At 40.5% G+C, this 20,245-nt stretch overlaps 1 protein-coding gene across 1 annotated transcript in view; it reads left to right on the forward strand.

Moving 5' to 3' along the window:
• Nucleotides 1-20,245, forward strand: part of LOC109054725 (ubiquitin carboxyl-terminal hydrolase MINDY-3) — a 42,196-nt gene that overhangs the window by 3,856 nt on the left and 18,095 nt on the right. The window contains exons 4-10 of the mRNA XM_042772616.1: nucleotides 1,482-1,658; nucleotides 1,912-1,963; nucleotides 2,204-2,318; nucleotides 2,763-2,836; nucleotides 3,019-3,098; nucleotides 3,373-3,443; nucleotides 13,415-13,495. Of these exons, the coding sequence (XP_042628550.1) occupies nucleotides 1,482-1,658; nucleotides 1,912-1,963; nucleotides 2,204-2,318; nucleotides 2,763-2,836; nucleotides 3,019-3,098; nucleotides 3,373-3,443; nucleotides 13,415-13,495 (650 nt within the window). The remainder of the gene's footprint in view (nucleotides 1-1,481; nucleotides 1,659-1,911; nucleotides 1,964-2,203; nucleotides 2,319-2,762; nucleotides 2,837-3,018; nucleotides 3,099-3,372; nucleotides 3,444-13,414; nucleotides 13,496-20,245) is intronic.

The following is a 20,245-nucleotide window of genomic DNA, read 5'->3' on the forward strand; positions in this document are numbered from 1 at the left end:
TGTCCTTTTGTTTCATAGCTGAAGTGATTGTTTTCTTCTTCTCCTATCATCTCCTCCTCACTCCTTTGTAATGATCATATTTAACATTCTTAGCTGTTAACCTCATTAGTATGTTCATTTGGTATCCTGCTTGAAAAGCTGCTTCATCATCATAAACAGAAAGAACAAGTCCTGTCCTACTAACTAAAATTTGTTAAACTCTTAACTGTCACCCCCCTTTTTGAACATAGACGTGAAAGTACACTATTCAAACTTAAATTGTTATAATTCATAAACGCTTTTAAATACAGACCAAAAGGTTGGTCTCTTTTTAAAGAAGACAATCTGCAGATTATTGCAGAAGTGAAATCATTTCAAAAAATGAAAGCATAAAAAAGTTATAGAAGTTTAAATTTACTGTAAAGAAAATGTACTGTACTATTTTTATTATATTTTATATAAAATAAATATTTTATAAAATATGTTTTAATCAACCAAAATTGCTATAAATTTAAAAGCCATATGTCTAAATAAGTTGTGTTCCAAATTTGAAAGTTGATATAATAAAAAATTAGGTTCCTATGCAATTTTGTTTAGGCGTTATACCACAAACAGCCACCGGGTGCCATTCAAACTCCATTGAATTTTTTTGATGCATTTTTCTGTCACAAATGTATCAATTTCTCTCTCAATATTATGTCTATGACAAAATAACTACCAAATATGGAATCTTGAGACTCAGACCTTTCCAACGATATGTATTTTGTCAAGACTATGAAAAGTTTTGATTCTAAAAGACCGTAATATATTTGGAATATGACACCTCCCACAAAGCGGGAGGAGCTCGCTAAAAGATTTCAAAGTACGATTTCCATGGTAACACAGTGTCCGATTTCAAAATGGTTTTCACAGGATGAATTTGGAGGTTTTAAGCTTTCAAATGATATATAATTTATGAGGATTACTAAAACAGTGATAGGGTCAAAAAAGATTTTTTTGTGACAAATGTCAGAACTCCTGTTATGATGTATATGTTTTGAGGTGCACTCTTGTCATAAATTAATCTATTACTGTTCCTACATATTTTTTAAGAACAAAGATTGGTCAAATATCTATTTAGGATGGACCTTTCCAACGATATATAGTTTTTCATGATTAGGTTAGGATTTAATTGTAATATATTGAAGTAAACTTAGGCGTCCCGTATACGGGACGGTGACAGTTAAGAGGTTAAACCTCTGGATTAGTTTAATGGGGTTTTGCAAGGCATTTGAATTGTACACAAATGCAATTAACTCTTAGATGCAAAGTTAATGGCATGCAGCTACCCTGGGTCACAGTTTGTAGAGATAAGGATTTTCTAGCTCGACTACTCAACAGTGTTCCAACACATCATCTAACAGCAGAACTGATCGACTTGCTTACTCTTAGTCAGTGCAGCAACTTTAATGCGACACAGAATCAGATGCATGGCTTGACGTGTGTGCTGTTTATCCTTACAGAGGAAGAGCAGAGGACAGTCCTGTGCTCCACACTCAGTGAGATCCTGGAGTCTGCCTGTCTCAATAAAACACAGGCATTTCACCTGGCCACCTTGCCTCGTGCTAAAACCACAGACAGTAGTGACATCACTGACAGCCACCCAGAGCCCGAGTCCAGCCAACCTACTGACACACCAAGTAAAAAAACTAGCAACATTCATTCTTGATGTTGTACAGATACCGAACAGGGCCTAACACTGATCCTTAATATTTGATATACTTTAACTCTTTTCACAGTGAATGCATACATTTTCAGTAGATGATCCAAGACAACATGCTAGTGTAAACTTGCTGAGATGTGTGTTCTTATAACTGTGACCTTACAAATAATTTTCTCAGGACTGTTGTGTCTCGTTAAATGTGCTTGTGTTTTTGCATGGTGTGTGTGTAGCTGCTTTGGCTGCTGAGGAGCTTGGCTTTGAGAGGTTTCACAGCGTCATACAGTAAGTGTACAAACTCTTTCCACACTGCGCCACTTGTGTTTCTCTTTTCTTATGTCTTCACTGGCTTACCCTTTCCTTCTCCTTGTGCTACAAATATGCAAATTCCTAGCAGAAAACTCCAGTAGTGCAGAAGCAACTAATTTCACAATGAAAGGGGTGGAGCTTTAAAAAACATCTGGATAAAAAGTTAGTGAGGACCTTTCCCAATTGATAGTCACATTGTGGTTACTCCTTCCTCAGGAAGAGGACTCTCAGGACTGTTGAAGAGTTGAGAGAGGCGGTGTTGTCACTGTACGACACTTGGAAGAACAAATTTGGGGTCCTGCTATTCCTGTACTCTGTCATACTTACAAAGGTATAACTTTACATTTCCCACCCATGATCATTTTAACAATTTGTTTTTGAAAATTCCTTTTAAAAGCAAGGGAATAATGCACTTGCATGGTAACAATATCTCATCTAAACTACCGTTCAAAAGTTTGGGGTAAGAGATTATTTGTTTGGTTATTGTTTTTGAAAGTCTTGTATGCTCATCATATAAGTACAGTGAAAACAGTAATATTGTTTAATATTAATACCATTTAAACTAATTGTTTTATATGAATTTTAATACATTTTAAAATTATAAATAAACTGTTTTGGCAAAGCAGAATTTTCAGCAGCCAAAAAAAATATGTATACTCCATACTTTTGAACAATAGTGTACAAATGGCAAATTGTGCCCTTTGTAGTGTGTAATTTGCCATCCATGCTCATCCATGTGTCTGTGTTTATATTTATGGTCTGACTTCAACTTGAAGGAATTGAGAACATAAAGAATGAGATTGAAGACACCTCTGAACCTCTGATTGACCCTGTGTATGGCCACGGCAGGTAAAATGCATGATGGGAGTTCAAGTTCTTCTCATAATATTTGATCGTGACTTCTAGACAGCTGTTCTAGTTGGATTGTATTCTGATGGATTTATCGGTAATGCACTATAAACTACATTTATAGTGAATGCTGTCTGTGTTGTGTTAACCTCATTTTAAGTTTTTCTTTCCATAATTTTTAGCCAAAGTCTAATCAACCTTCTGGTGACGGGTCATGCTGTGTCTAACGTGTGGGACGGTGATAGAGAATGTTCTGGAATGAGTATGCTTCATTGTTTTACTGAATATTAATGTGCTGACATGCTGTTTATTTGAAATAACTCTTGAGTTACAGTAGGTCACAGTTGTCCTGCATTTGCAGACCACTTGATGGCAGCATTATCTAAAGTTTTGCTCAAGCTTGAGCACACATTAAAAAATGCTTGCTGAGAAAATGCTAAGGTCTTTAGGTTTCAAAGAGTGTTTTATATTAGACTGTTTATTTTTGTACAGTTGATAGTGGAGTTTAATTATTCTTTTATTTTTGTTTTCTCTAGAGCTTCGTGGCATTCATCAGCAGGCCTCTGTTGGCTTCCTCACACTAATGGAATCACTGCGCTATTGCAAGGTGGGTGTCTACTCATAAGCACCCTCACAGGTAATGTAATGCAACATTATTACTGAAATATTGACTGTATTGAACAGACCGGTGTCAAAAGTCATCACTCTGTCAGACTATTTATTCTTGAAGAATGTTTGTGATTAGGGAACAAACATCCACTAGGTTTGTTCTCACACACAAAACAATTATGGAAATTCTTTGTAGTACAAAGGAAATTGTGTGGTCTGTTTATTTTCTTGTCTTTTTTTCCCTTTTTGTTCATGTCCTTCCTTTTTTTTTATTCTCCTGTTTACCTTTTCTTTTTATTTTTCCTTTTTTATTCCTCTATTTTATTTTATTTTTCCTAACATTTATTTAGTAAAGCATCATTACCCAGCATGCTTCACTGTTAAACAAATGCCATGTTTCAAGGGAGGCTTCATATAAATCAGATAAAGTGTTCTACTTTGGTTTATTTTTTATCATTGTTTTATTTAAGTATGCAGGGCTTAAAGTTCTTCGGCACCGTGCCGGATTTCTGGCGTGCAGTGGTTGGCTGCAGAAAAAAATAATCATACATTTAAAAAAAAAAAACTTGTTGATTGATATCACTGTCCATGAGTTTGCCTATCAATGGTATGAGGGTAGGAGCTTTAACTCTCAACCAAACTAACATTACTAGCCAATCAGAATGTTTTGCTCTTATAAACAGGAGATGTGCATAATAGTATCCAATTGCAGAGTCACAGCCTGATGAATGGAGAAGCATGACAAAAAGCTATGCAGTGCAATGGTCAAAGATGTCCATCTAACGCATATTTATGTAGAAAAGCTAATTTTAAAGTAGCGGAGCTTTGTAAACAGTTCAGAATAATCATCTCATCTCCATAGGAACGATATGATTGCCAGAACAAATTTACCGTAATTTTTGAAAAGGTCCTGTTCACACATGAGCTCCTAATGGTAACTTATCAGTAATTTACCAGTGAAGACTGTATGTGTGAAAGGGCTAAACTCTTCCTCTGTATATGCTGTGAATTTGAATTAATGTTCATCTGGAAAAACAGTGTGCATTATCTTACTAGATTTGTAACGTAAATCATTTATAAACATTTGCAAACACAGGAAAATGCATCAACCTGTGTTTAAATATGCCATGTACTGTACAGTACATCGCAATTTCAAAATTAAAGTATCTGCATGTGGCCAAATATTAAAATTGAATGGTTTTAAACAGTTTAATCATGCTGTAAAGTGAAACGTCACCAGGCCATTGGCGCCCTCTGCAGGTATTTGTTAATACATAATGGACTTAAAGGGATAGTTCACCCAAAAATCAAAATTATTAATGACTCACCCTCATGTCATTCCAAACCTGTGAGACCTCCGTTCATCTTCGGAACACAGTATAAGATATTTTAGATTTAGTCCGAGAGCTTTCTGTCCCTCCATTGAGAATGTATGTACGGTATACTGTCCACGTCCAGAAAGGTAATAAAAAACATCTTCAAAGTAGTCCATGTGACATCAGAGGGTCAGTTAGAATTTTTTGAAGCATCGAAAATACATTTTGGTCCAAAAATATCAAAAACTACGACTTTATTCAGCATTGACTTCTCTCCCCGGGTCTGTTATGAGCGCGTTCACAGCACATCCGGTTCACGAACGAATCACTCGATGTAACCGGATCTTCTTGAACCAGTTCACCAAATCGAACTGAATCGTTTGAAACGGTTCGCGTCAACAATAAGCATTAATCCACAAATGACTTAAGCTGTTAACTTTTTTAACATGGCTGACACTCCCTCTGAGTTCAAATAAAACCAATATCCCGGAGTAATTCATTTACTCAAACAGTACACTGACTGAACCGAGCCAGATAACGAATGAAACATTGACTCGTTCTCGAGTCAAGAACCGTTTCTGTCGGACGCGTCCGGTTCGAGAACCGAGGAGCTGATGATACTGCGCATGCGTGATTCAGACTGACACACAGCGCGTCTGAACCGAACTGGTTCTTTTGGTGATTGATTCTGAACCGATTCTGTGCTAATGTTATGAGCGCGGGTAAAACGAAGGCTTGAATCAAGGGCAATCATCGCCAATGAAGTCATTACGTCGAGCGCAAAAGAACTGGTGAACCGTTTTCGGCAACCGGTTTATTGAATCAAACTGTCCGAAAGAACCGGTTCGCGGAGAAGAACAGAACTTCCCATCACTACCGGTGATCCGAAAACCGATGCAACCGGTTCTTGACTCGAGAACGAGTCAATGTTTCGTTCGTTATCTGGCTCGGTTCAGTCAGTGTACTGTTTGATTAAATGAATTACTCCGGGATTTTGGTTTATTTGAACTCAGAGGGAGTGTCAGCCATGTTAAAAAAGTTAACAGCTTAAGTCATTTGCGGATTAATGCTTATTGTTGACGCGAACCGTTTCAAACGATTCAGTTCGATTTGGTGAACTGGTTCAAGAAGATCCGGTTACATCGAGTGATTCGTTCGCGAACCGGATGTGCTGTGAACGCGCTCATAACAGACCCGGGAGAGAAGTCAATGCTGAATAAAAGACGTAGTTTTTGATATTTTTGGACCAAAATGTATTTTCGATGCTTCAAAAAATTCTAACGCACCCTCTGATGTCACATGGACTACTTGAAGATGTTTTTATTACCTTTCTGGACGTGGACAGTATACCGTACATACATTCTCAATGGAGGGGACAGAAAGCTCTGGACTAAATCTAAAATATCTTATACTGTGTTCCGAAGATGAACGGAGGTCTCACGGGTTTGGAACGACATGAGGGTGAGTCATTAATGACTTAATTTTGATTTTTGGGTGAACTATCCCTTTAAGTTGGTTATGTTCATATTATGTATAGGCATATTACATTATGTATTTTAACAGTGTTGTTCAATACAATCATGTAATTAATTTCTTGGTTTTGATATTTTATTTTTATTCGTTAGTTTATATATAAATAGTCATACTAAAGCCTGTTTTTCACTTAGGTCTGTTTGTGTTACTAAAAATATCAGATTACTCAGTTGTCAAAATAATCAGTAGATTACTTGATTACCAAAATAATCATTAGTTACAGCCCTAGATTAATTTAAAGATTTCTAAATACAACTGCATTGTTTTATTTTTGTAATTAAAAGACAAATATTTTGTCATTGAAAATTTCTGAAAAATAGTATTAAAATATTGTCTCATTCTAGTGAACCAAGTATCTGTATTTTGTCTCATCTCATGATCTAAGTGTATTGTCACACCCCTAGTGTCGATAAGCGGTGATATAGCTCATAATTTTCCAAGTGTATGATACAGCTTTCATTCTTCAGGTCAACCATATATTCATGAAAAAGTAAGTCAATTTGAACAAAGAAAGCAATAACTTTGCCATAGTATCCTTTCAAATGTTAAAGTTGCTTGCCACAGTCATTGGATGCTTTGCATGTGCTGCCCCGCCCCGCCCCCTGAAAAAAGTTCAGGCTCAGGATTTTTTTTTTTTTTTTTTTTTTTTTGCTTTAACCCCTGAGTTTGCATCACATCCTGCAAATCATGTCTTGCCAATAATAAGCACTAAATATTATGTGCACACTCAACCTAGCAGGCAATAAATCTAAATTTATTTTCATTTGTTTAGCATTTCAGGACAAGAAATGACACTGTCCATAAGTAATGCAGTTTTTTTTTTTTTTTTTAAGAAGCTAAATGCTTCCGTTCTCACTAATTAATGTGTCACCCTCTAAACGGCGAACATTAGAGATCTGGCACCTGCGCATCCTGTATGTTTTATGAGCCTGAGCAGGAATGGCTCTATTGTTTTAACCTGTGGAGAAAGTAATTATGAAGCTGCTTTGTTTGGAAAGGCACTGTGCTAAGTAGCTTCAGGATATGTGCAGTGAGCTGTGTTTGGACTAGAGGAATGAAGGAATGTATCGCCTCATATTTAGAACCTGAGCCCCCATCACAATATTCATGATCATTTTAATCCGCATACCCCTGAAATACCTTCCCACCTAAATCTACCGCTGATACTCACCTGTTGAGTGATGTGGGCTGAGTGTGAGGGCTTTCAGTGTTTGGATGAACTGCTGGAGATCGAGCAGTAGGCAGAGTGTGCAGAGCTACACTTTGAGCTCCGTGTTCTTAAATATTCTGCAGGCTTGTGTTAAACTGCTGACTCTCATCTCATTCCGTTTTAATTTGGTTTTAATTGATGGATGTGGTTTGTGTGCGTGCTACGTTTGTATGTAGATCAGGGGTGGTGAACCTTTTACATAACAAAACCCGTTCATGTACACTGCCATTCAAAAGTTTGGGGTCAGTAAGTTTTTATATATATATATTTATATATATATATATATATGTATATGTATATGTATATGTATATGTATATGTATATATATATATATAATTTTATATATATAATATAGTATATGTATGTGTGTATTATATATATATATATATATATATATATATATATATATGGATATATATATATATATATGTATATATGTGTGTGTATGTATGTGTATGTATGTATATGTATATGTGTGTGTGTAAATAAGTATGCAATAACATACAGTAGAGATCAAAATTAGGGAACAACATACGGTTTCCTAAATTTCAACTTCACAGTCCATAACTTAAATTTAACCTAACCTAATAAGAAAAGAAGTTCATTTTTTTAAAAGCATATTTCATAAATTTTATTCTGAAGCACATTATAAAAAACTTAAATGAGATATTTGAAAAAGCACTCAAAATTAGAGAACACTTACAGATACCTCCAAGTTATTCGTGTTAATCTGGCACCTGGTGCTGATTTCTTTAAATATATGACAAACCCAATGCTGAAAATGATCACCAGGTTAGCGCTGAACAGGGTAAGGATCTGTCTCAGCATGTTTAAGAGAAGTTGGACTGACAGTACACTGCAGTGTCGAATCCTCTCCTCAGCAAAAAGAATCAAAAGGCTAGACTCCCTTTTGCTGAGGAGCATGCTGTGTGGAGACAAGAGGACTGATCCAAAGTTCACTTTAAGCCTAGTTCAGACTACACAAATTTAAACGTTGGCAGATCGCTGTGCTATTCAGACTACATGACTTGCTGTCTGTCTTGAAGTTGTGGTGTTGTTCACACTACGTGACACTATGTAAATGATCCGCAACGGTGTCACACACTACACGAGCTGACAACAACTCTGTCACCCAATGACTCCATACGGTCCCCGAACCACATTTTGTCCCTAAAACACAATTAAGAAGTGGAATGGGAATTGACGCGAAACAATGCATGAAACAGGAGTTATTTATTTGAAAATGGACGTTGGGAAGAAGTTATTGCTGCAAGCTGTTTGCACGGTAATCTGTCCTGAAATATTTGGTCTATCTCTTGTGTCCACACTTTCCTTAAAGCCATGTTGTTGCTGCTGTTTTTCTTATGGTGACCTCAAGCCGTGTCTTGCTCTCTCATTGGCTGTAGCTCATCGCGACACCACAGGATGTCAAGTTAGCTGACTGGTCCAAATATTTAGCATGCTAGATATTTGTTTGGTGTTGGTGAGCCTCTTTGATACGTTATTGAGTAGTTCACACATAAAGATTGCAGAACGCTGATCACCCGCTGATTTCCCCCAATCACAGCCTGTGCTGTCGACAAGCTCGTTGACTTGTAAATCAGGCTTAAATCAGGTTTAAAATGCTGTAATGTGAACTTGGCACTAGTGATGAGAGCAAGTTTAATTTATTTGAGTCTGATGGGAAACATTGTTCAGTGTCAAACTGGTGAAAGACTGACCCCCAAGTGAAGAAGTCAGTGAAAGGTGGAGAAGGAAGTGTCATGGTTTGGCGGATGTTTTGTGCAGCAGGACTTATACAGCTACATGGCAGGGTGAATGTAAATGTTTATCAGAACCTCCTTCAGCAACATGCAGTTCCTTCCCTACAAGCATCTCCCAATCAGCATGCAATTTTCATTCAAGACCATGTCCCCGTCACACTGCAAAACATATAAGCAGTTACTTGAAGCTAAGTGTCATGGTCCTGCCATCATGTCCTGACTTTTCTCTAGTCTAGAGGCAGGATCACGACAGACCCGTGTTTTCTGTACAAGCACATGGCCTTGTCTTTGGGCCATGTGCTTGTGTTGTCTCGTTCCCTTGCCCCGCCCCCTTGTTATCCTAGTCTTGTCGTGATTGTCCTATCTGTGCCACCTGTCGTGTCTTGATTAGTTCCCCTATTTAGATCTCCTAGTGTGCTCTGTCTTTGGTCGGTTCATTGTGATTGTTTCCTCAAACTGTTCCTGATATATGTTTTCTACCTGTCAGCCTCGTGAGTTTATCCTTGTCATCCCTGAAGAAGTCTTTGTAATACCGTGAGTGTTTGTTTATAGTTAGTGTTTAGTGTCTTTATCTGGTCAGCCCTGTCTTGTTTGGTTATTTAGTCCTTACCCTAGCTATTGTTTTCCCCCTCGTGGGTTTTGTTTTCCCCTGTTGTCATCAATAAACCCTTTGTGTTGAGAATCCTGTCTGCACTTGAGTTCCTCCCTTACCAACCCATGACAGAATGAACCGACCAAGAAGGAACTCAGCAGGCAGGAGGTCCCCCGAGCTCCAACACCTGTTGGAGTTCCGTCGTCAATGTTGGATGTCGTCCCCCACCGACAGGAAGGGGGTCACCCTCCCATACTCGCCTGAGGGGGAATGGATCCTCCAAAATTATGCCCGGCTGTGGGAGAGCATCTCCCAGGAGGAGCCACAGAGGTCCCCTCCACCTACCCAGCTGCCAACGATCCCAGAGGGTCGTTCCTCCTGGCCGTGGCAACCCTGGGGGATCAGGCAAGTCCCTCCCAAAATCCTGAGGCACCTCCCACTACCTTCAGTCTCCTCAACAAGCGAGGGAGACGGTTGTCGTGGGAGTCAGCTTCAGAGTCTTCGGCGTCCGAGTCTGCCCTGCCCGAGACCAAACTCCCCCAACCCGCCTCTGACCCAGCTGTGGCCTCTGCACCGCGCCCAAGGAGGAAGAGGAAGAAGAAGGGGCCTGCCGGTCCTGTGACCCTGTCTCCTCCCGTGCCAGCAGCGGAGAGCGCTGGCGTGCCCGTGCCAGCAGCGGTGAGCGTGCCCGAGCCAGCAGCGGTGAGCGCTGGCGTGCCCGTGCCAGCAGCGGTGAGCGCTGGCGTGCCCGAGCCAGCAGCGGAGAGCGTGCCCGAGCCAGCAGCGGAGAGCGTGCCCGAGCCAGCAGCGGAGAGCGTGCCCGAGCCAGCAGCGGAGAGCGCTGGCGTGCCCGAGCCAGCAGCGGAGAACGCTGGCCGAGCCGCAGCGGAGCAGCGCTGGCGTGCCCGAGCGAGCAGCGGAGAGCGCTGGCGTGCCCGAGACGAGCAGCGGAGAGCGCTGGCGTGCCCGAGCCAGCAGCGGAGAGCGCTGGCGTGCCCGAGCCAGCAGCGGAGAGCGCTGGCGTGCCCGAGCCAGCAGCGGGGGAGCGCTGGCGTGCCCGAGCCAGCAGCGGAGAGCGCTGGCGTGCCCGAGCCAGCAAGCGGAGAGCGCTGGCGTGCCCCGAGCCAGCAGCGGAGAGCGCTGGCGTGCCCAAGCCAGCAGCAGAGAACGCTGGCATGCCCTGAGCCCAGTGAATAAGAGAACAGGTTTCAAGTCTGCTGTCGTGAGGGCGGAGGAGAGAGCCGCGGGCCGACTCTGCAGCAGAAACTTTTGATACAGTCTGTCTCGTCTCGTAAGGAGATGCCGGTTATTATAGCCGCCAAAGCCTTGTCTGATTATTTGTCCCGTCTTGTCCAGATCCTGGAAATCCCCGCCAGTCCTGTCTTGTCCCCTGACCCTGTCCCCAGAGATCCCGAGCCAACCACAGTTAGTGCTACTCCTGACCCAGTTTCTGTCTCCCCCTGATCTTGCCCCGTGTCCTGTGAACGTTGCCCCGTGTCCCCGTGAGCGTTGCCCCATGTCCAGCTGATGTTGTCATGTGTCCTGTTGATGTTTCCCCGTGTCCCGTAGGTGTTGCCCCGTGTCCCGTGAGCGTTGCCCCATGTCCAGCTGATGTTGTCATGTGTTCTGTTGATGTTTCCCCGTGTCCCGTAGGTGTTTCCCCATGTCCCGTAGGTGTTTCCCCATGTCACGTGAGTTCTCCTGTCATGTCCTCTGTTGTAAATGGTCCTGAGACCACTCCCCACCCTAGACCACCCAGACCTGCCCGAACCCCTCGTTGTCAGCCTTCGTCCCGTCCTCCTAAGATGCCTACACCACCCACCCACCCTGGTCTGTCCCCCATGAACTTTGTGGTCCCGCCTCCTCCCCTTCCCTGTTTGTTTTTCTTGATATGCCACCCTAACCCTATTGTTGTGTTTTCATGTTTGCCCTTATTACTATTTGTCATGTCGTGTTGGTTTTTGTCTCTGTCCCAGTCAGTCATGTCCCGCGTTTGATGTTCCCTTAGGGAGCGTCTGGAAGCCGCTCCTTAAGGGAGGGGTTCTGTCATGGTCCTGCCATCATGTCCTGACTTTTCTCTAGTCTAGAGGCAGGATCATGACAGACCCGTGTTTTGTGTACAAGCACATGGCCTTGTCTTTGGGCCATGTGCTTGTGTTGTCTCGTTCCCTTGCCCCGCCCCCTTGTTATCCTAGTCTTGTCGTGATTGTCCTATCTGTGCCACCTGTCGTGTCTTGATTAGTTCCCCTATTTAGATCTCCTAGTGTGCTCTGTCTTTGGTCGGTTCATTGTGATTGTTTCCTCAAACTGTTCCTGATATATGTTGCTACCTGTCAGCCTCGTGAGTTTATCCTTGTCATCCCTGAAGAAGTCTTTGTAATACCGTGAGTGTTTGTTTATAGTTAGTGTTTTAGTGTCTTTATCTGGTCAGCCCTGTCTTGTTTGGTTATTTAGTCCTTACCCTAGCTATTGTTTTCCCCCTCGTGGGTTTTGTTTTCCCCTGTTGTCATCAATAAACCCTTTGTGTTGAGAATCCTGTCTGCACTTGAGTTCCTCCCTTACCAACCCATGACACTAAGAGCATTGAAATTATGAAATGGCCGGCCCAGGGTCCTGATCCAAACCAGACTGAAAATCTCTGGAAAATGCTTGATGGCAAAGTTATTGCTATATAACCCACTACAGTTGCCGAACTATGGAAGAGACTGGAAGAAGGGTGGACCAAGATCACACCAGCGCAGTGTGCTGCAGTGGTTACTGTTCTCTCATTTTGATCACTTGATTAAGTTTTTTTTTTGTTGAAATGTCTTAATTATTTTTTCAAACATGTTAGTACAGTAGAACAGTGACATACCCACAGCTGATATTCCTTTATATTTTGAGCAATGAAGATTAACAATATTTCTGAAAAATCAGGTATTTATAGATTGTTCTCTAATTTTGATTGAAGATCGGACTGTCACGGAACATTGACAGCCGAAGTTTATGCATAACTTACATTTAATGCAATAGCTGGAAATGCATTCACCTTTATTTTCTTGACGGTAGTCATTTTAAATTGTGGATTGAAATTAACTGATTCTGTGCATGCTTGCGATAACACATCAGAGAAATAAACATTGTTACATGTTTAAAAATTAGAAATATTATATTTATATTTTATATCTTGATAGGTATTTTTAATTACAAGTTTTTATAATAAAATCAGGGCGATTTTTATACTTTTTTAAAAAAAAATTAAATGGCCTTGCAAGGCTGTTTAAATGGTCTCTGGGGCCATATATAGCCAGGAGTTGATGTTCTCCACCTCTGATTTAGAACATGTTTTAGTGTTCACATAATACAATCAACCCTTCATATTCCGTTATAGTGAACATTCTAGTTTTTGGGTGTAAAATGGCTTCAAAACATTTTCATAAGCCGAATGATTGAATAGTTGGCAGTTCCTAAGTATTACCAATCATTTTATCGCAGTGGAATGTGGCTGGCCAGGCCATCATGTCATTGGTATGGAGATTGGCACTCAACTGCTGTTTCTTTTTTCTGCTTTTAAAGGTTGGCGCGTTTCTCAAATCTCCAAAGTTCCCTATTTGGATCCTTGGCAGCGAGACTCATCTCTCAGTGTTCTTTACTAAGGTGAGTTAAGAAAATATGCTCCTTTCTTCCTTCCCTCACTCTTCTACACACTCTCTCTCTCTCTCTCTCTCTCTCTCTCTCTCTCTCTCTTTATTATTTGCTTTTCTTTTATTTCGTTATTGAGAGAAGAATCTAAAACACAAGAATGTGCTAGCAAATAGATTTAGTGCTTTAGACATCTTTTGGAAGAGAAAAGAACAAAGAGGGGGAGTATGGGATGGATGATGAGAGGCAGAAAGGTTTTTGGACTTATAAGGCATCCAGTGTGGTGTGTCCTGGCTTCAGCCCACGCGGCATGCGGTCAGATTTGGCACTCCAGCGTGCTCACAGAGAGGGATGGTTAATGTGAGGTGTATCTTGGGTCTGAGTGGAAATGTCAGTTCATATAACTGTAGTACTTGGTGTTAAAGCACGTCCTAATGATGGATGTGAGAACTGTATATGCTGATTCCGTTAGGGCTGGCTGGTCAATGATATCATTTTAAGATCATGAAGTTTGTTATTAACGATGATAAGCTTTGAACATTTTTACTCTGTATGAATTAATCTGACAGCCTGTCACAGCAGAAGTAAACCTGACAACAGTGTGTTCACAGTGTCATCTGTGTTTTAGTATATACAGTTGTAGCATCTCTTTTGACAAAAAATGCAATGTTTTGTTGTAAATGAATCATATTTTCATTTGATTAAAGATTGTTTAAATTGTTAAAGTTTTATTAATTAGTTTGAGACTCCAGAAAAAAATAAAAATGGAAAACACAGAATTTAGGGAAAAATCACACTTTTTTTTTTTTTTTATTTTATTTTATTTTTTATGGGGCCCTAAATTAAAAGGTAGCTTACTCTGTGGATTTTAATCACTATCATATGATATGGGAAAATATTGTGATAATATTTTTGGCCATATCGCCCAGCCCTATTTGCCATATGGTTGTTGGACTGTTATGGGTACTTGCTCACTGACCAGTGTCAAAAGAGCTCACTCCAAGTCTCTGTGGTATTTTGGTCCCTAAATAGGGCTTGGGTCCATCTTTCAGTGTATTTTTTTTTTTCATCTTCAGACTGTAAGTATAAGCAATAGAAATAGTGACGGTTGTGGGTTTTTTTTTTATCATATTGCCGTTATCGCCATTTCAATTTCTCATGCCTAATATCTCCCTTAACAATGGTAAAGTCACTGTAATGCATGACTTCTTATGGCTTAAAGTAAGGCTGGGCAATATGGCCAAAAAAATTATCACAATACATTTTTTTCATATCAGTCAATATATCAATAATTATCACAATAAATCCTGTTTAATAAAAAATTTAAAGGCAGATATTTGCTCCTAAGTGAAAGTTGTAGAAACCAGACCTTTAACTGTAGTTTTAAACTACTCTGTATTGTCAGAACATGACAAACACGTTTTTGTATTCTTCACTTTTCCTGCCATTTTTCCTTAAAGGGGTCATATGATGCGATTTCAAATTTTCTTTTCTCTTCGGAGTGTTACAAGCTCTTGGTGAATAAAGAAGATTTGTGAAGTTGCAAAGACTAAAGTCTCAAATCCAAAGAGATATTCTTTATAAAAGTTGAGACTCGTCCACGCCCCCCTGAAACGGCTCGTTCTAACACGCCCCCACATATCTACGCCAGTATGTGGGAAGATTTGCATAACGCCTCCCAGATGTTCACGCAAAGAAAGAAGGCGTATCTTTTATTCTCGTTGTAGCATTGTTGTTGCCGCCACCACCATGTCGTATAGACGCTGTGTGTTTCACTGTGAAAGCAAAACCACTTTGTTTGGCCTTCCAAAAGAGGACGATATCTGCTTCGTCATGCCTGGAGCAGCACTAACATTACTTAGTTTCTACTTATTATTTATTATTATTAGAAATAGAAATAGACAGGTCCTTGAACTGGGCTGGTTTATTTGCTGTTAAAGCATAATGGGCTTGGAGCAGCAGTGCTTTAATGAGTCTTTCATGATTAATGTCTCTCATCCTGATTCGAGCTGCAGGATCAAAGTCCTCATTGTCTCCCTTCATTGTTCCTGTGTGTAGGCCGGTAGTACTGTGTGTTATAGTCTGTTAGTATAGTAACTATATAGTCTGTGTAGAGATTTTCTACATAAGAAAAATTTACGGTAAGTATCCATCTCATCTAAGATCTACACATCTATCATTACACACTGATAATTTCCCCATCCTTTGCTCCTGCGATTCCAGACTCCTTAGTTATTTCTTAAGTTTCTTAGACCAAATCTAAGCTTGACTACAGTATAATCAGATCATAGTCAGATGCTGTGATGGGAAGTAACTAAAAGCAGCTGTGATCCTAACATAATTACATTCTTCTGTATGTAGCATCTTAGTGAAGAGCTGAACCTCTTGTTACTCTGTTCTCTTATACAAACAGCAGTCCTGTTCAGTGCACACATACACACACACACGTTTGTTTTTGTGAAAAGTGGGGACATCCCATAGGCGTAATGGTTTTTATACTGTACAAACTATATTCTATCGCCCTACACCAACACTACACCTAACCCTACCCCTTACAGGAAACTTTGTGCATTTTTACTTTCTCAAAAAACTCATTCTGTATGGTTTAAGCGTTTTGAAAAATGGGGACATGGGTTATGTCCTCATAAGTCACCCTCTCCTTGTAATACCTGTGTCATACCCATGTCATTATACAAAGTTGTGTCCTGATATGTCACAAAATCACGCGCACACACACACACACACACACACACACACACAATCAATTATGCTCTCACAGGGCACCCATTTCTCTCTCTCCACCTTCTTTCTGGAGCTGGTTAGCGGAGCATAGCCTCAGGTGAGTAATGCCACGATTTCCGGTAGGAAAGCCGATCTTCCCCCCCCAGAGCTCTCTGTGTGTCCATCTGGTTTAGTTTTCCCGCTGGAGTCACCAGTAGAGTCAGCCACTCTGCCAGTCCCTCAGAGAGGGGAAAAAGCTCTCAGGCGACAACTCAAAGAGCAGCTGTTAACAGGATGCACACTGAAGCCTTTGGGCTAATTAGGTCGAGCTGGCATTGCCTAGTTAGCTGGTTTCATGATAAAATTCAGTTTTTTTGACCGTTTGATTGTCCTGAAATAGCCTGTTTTTGTTGTTGTTTTAAACATTAGGAGTACACAAGATCTAGATAACCATATCTGTGCTGTCCAACATTATCATGTTTGGTTGATTATTTAGGAGAGGCGGATAAAAGTAAATATCAAACATTGGTTGATAATTATATCATTTTGGATTATTTAGACTAGTAAAATGATATCTGTATGTTATCCTTATATTTGACAGCTGCTCATTAGGTGTGGAGAATTTGATATGGTTTTGTGGTTGTTCTGGTCTAATTTTTGGTGACTCTTCTGCAGTTTGTCATTGATTTCCTAAAAGTTTATTTTAGACACAAAAATTTTCTCTTATGGGACTTGTCTGTTAATGCAGTTTTTCCCCCTCTCTCTGTGTGCGCGCATGAGTTAAGTGTCTCTAATGTCAAGTTTTAAGCCCGTCTCCCTGCGGATCTATACTCCCGTTACTGTCTTTGTTTGTCTCTCTGTCTCTGCTTTTAGCTTCTAATAGGGTTTGTGTTCCACTCTTATCTGATTTATGTGCACACAAAGCAGCAGACACTACACAAATGACCTTTCACAGAGGTCCTGAGAGGGCCACGGACACACACAGACACAGCAGTGGACACTAAAGGAATGATCTCAAGTCCCAGTGGATGAACGGCCACACATACCCTGAGGACAGTGAGTAATGGAATAGCAGCTTTTAGCACAGCGCACTGGTAACTATAACCGTGTATAATGCAGAGAAACACGATCCGTGACTACTGAACCACAGTACCCCTGTTTATACCAAATCTGATGCTTCTCTTGCTCGCACACCCACTCACAAGGTGATTAATGGGTCTTCTGATGCTGTGGCCTGTGTTGGACACCAAGATGATGGTGTCCCTCTTTGAACACTTTCACTTTTTTACCTCTCCTCTTATAGCTGCTTTCATGCTCTGCTTTGATTTGAGGTGATGAGCTTCACATCCCTTATTTCCTTCCATCCTGCTCTGTTTCTCTGGAGGCCCTTTGTCTGTATGTAAGTATGGGATGTTAACCTTCTTCTTGTCCCTCGGTTCCTTGTTCCTCTCATCAGACCACATTCTGTCTCGGCTCTGATGAGGTTAACATCCTCATCTCTTTACTGATCCCTTGGACCTCTTCTCCGTCCTGTCCACCCTTCAGGGTTTTAATCCCTTCTTATACCCACAAACCACTGCAACCGGCCTTTAGCTCTCAAAGCTGTTTTCGTCCAGCTTCCAATTCGGCCCTCTGCTCAATGCAAAATACTTTGTAAAATATGGCGCTATAAAAATGAGGGATGTAATTTAATGGCTCTGTTCCAAAACATAGTGAGCTGCTTATGGAGAAAGTATTCTGGGGCATCAGAGGTATTCTTTTGACATACAAGGCTTAATTTTTCATTCGAGGAGAAAGCAATCTGATGGATGGATGGATATACTGTAGTCATGAAATGTTAAGAAGTTCTACTATTTGACCACTTTAATACTATTTAAATAGTCATAGCAAAACCATATTTCTAATTTTTATTTAATACTACTTAGTTTAAAAACAAACAATGAATTGTATAAGCCTTTTCCCATTAATAGACTATGACTGCTATGGCAGTCTGAGGCTGAACATTAACATTTCATACTAAAATATAGATAAATGTGATGTAAACTCTAGTTAAAATGTTAGTTCTTATTTAGTTAAAAAACATGGTAGCATCAAACTATTAAAATTAATGTGGAGCATTTGAAGTTGGTCACTTATAAGGTTCTGTAACAGGGTGTTGCCTTAGCTGGCAGCTAACTGTATGGGTAATAGTCAGTGAGTCAGCTCACTAGGTTTTGGAACAGAGTTCTTTGAGAAGAAAAAGAAACTGCAATGCTGGTAAAGTCGTCTGGTTCACCCCAGGGCTCTGTCATTCTCTGCTAATTTACTGACTCTATGCCCCCAAACACAAACACTCGCCTTACTTTTGTGAGTCCCACAGGAGCTTACCTCACTGCTGCAGTCGAGCTTCTGTAGAGCCCTGCTCTGCTACCGTGAGGAGCCCTCAATCTTTTGTACTGCCACGTAGGTCCAACGTGTTCTCACAGCAATAGCGCAACAGTGAATGTGACCCGAAACCAACACAGGCTCTGATTTCTGTCAGCCTGAAAGACTTCAATCATCACGTTCTTATATGTCTTCATGAAAGGATGGCACAGTGGGGTATACACTAACATATGTAAAAGAACAGAATAGGAAGGAAGGAAAATAATATCTCTTAATAGATTCCAGTCTCATCAGACACTGTGTATTTCCAGTTTCATCAGACAGTTGTCTCTCAGAGGCATTGTGCTGACTGACATATCATTAATCATTCCTTTAGTAGGATCTGATCTATTATACACGCTTCAGCTTTGTAGTGCCGCACTTACGCACACACATGAACACACCAGCAATTCTATCAGAATTAAATACAACCTCTTGAGGTCCTTTCACACCAAGAATGATAACTATATTAGCGTCCACATCAATAGACAATCACGTTCCAAAGTCAAGTGGATTCTGATTGTCTGTCAGTGTCTTTATTGTTCATCAGTCGTATAATCGTACATGTGCCTTCATCAGCCCTGCCTTGTATTTCATCTCTGTCAAGTCTCTACATGGCTGTATGGCCAAACATACACACACTACTTTATACCCAAGGGGCTCGTAATACATGCAGGGCCTCACATCCTCTCTTAACCCACAACAATGGCTTCTTCAGTGGCCTCTCACTAACACTGACGCCTGTATAGTGAATACTTCGCCAACAAAAGACGTGGACACAAAGAGAGAACGACAGTGAGATGGAGAGATATTGTTAAATGTACAAATGGACAGACCTCGACTTTAAAAGCGAGACGCCAGAGGGAGTAAAGAGTGGATGTGATAGTCTAGTCAGTGACCCAGCCAGCTCTGACGTATCGGGTGTCTAAAGCACTGCTGTCTGATGCTGGTGACATTTTCTCTGCCGTGGAGGACTTCAGAGGAGCAGATCTACCTGTAGTTTGAGTTACAGTGGTCTGGTAGCTGTAATTGGTAATGTGCTGCTGCTTTGATGTTGGTTAAACACTGTGCTTGTTGTTCGAAGTTTGACTGCTGAGAAGACCTCCTTGAATGGGTTTTCACCTCAAAACCCATGAACCTTTGCACCTGAACCAGACTCTCTCAGAGATACCAATCTTTCCTTCAAGACTAATCGCATCTGGTTGAAAGTTTCAGTGACAACAGGTGGTCTTTTTCAAAGGTTGGTCAATTCAAAAGTAGGATTGTTTTGTCTGAAACCATTTAAATTGCAGCAGGTTGCTGAGTTGCACTACAAGGTAGTATCCAGGGCTGGTTATCGATTCTGATCAACAAGCTTTCAATTTGATTTCATTCTGATTCATTAAAGTTGCATTACCAAACCAGTTTTTTTTTAATAAAGAAGTCTCTTATGCTCACCAATGCTGCCTTTATTTGATTACAAATTTAAAGTAAAACATTAATATTGTGAAATATTATTAACATTTAAATAAAACCATTTTGGTCTTCAGTGTCACATGGTCCCTCAGAAATCATTCTAAGTTGCTATTTAAAAAAAAAAAAAAAAAAAGTCTTCACTTTCTCTGTTGAACAATTTCATGCATCCTTGCTATTTCAAACTAT

The sequence above is a fragment of the Cyprinus carpio genome, chromosome A16 (assembly GCF_018340385.1).
Source record: "Cyprinus carpio isolate SPL01 chromosome A16, ASM1834038v1, whole genome shotgun sequence".
Lineage (NCBI taxonomy): Eukaryota > Metazoa > Chordata > Actinopteri > Cypriniformes > Cyprinidae > Cyprinus > Cyprinus carpio.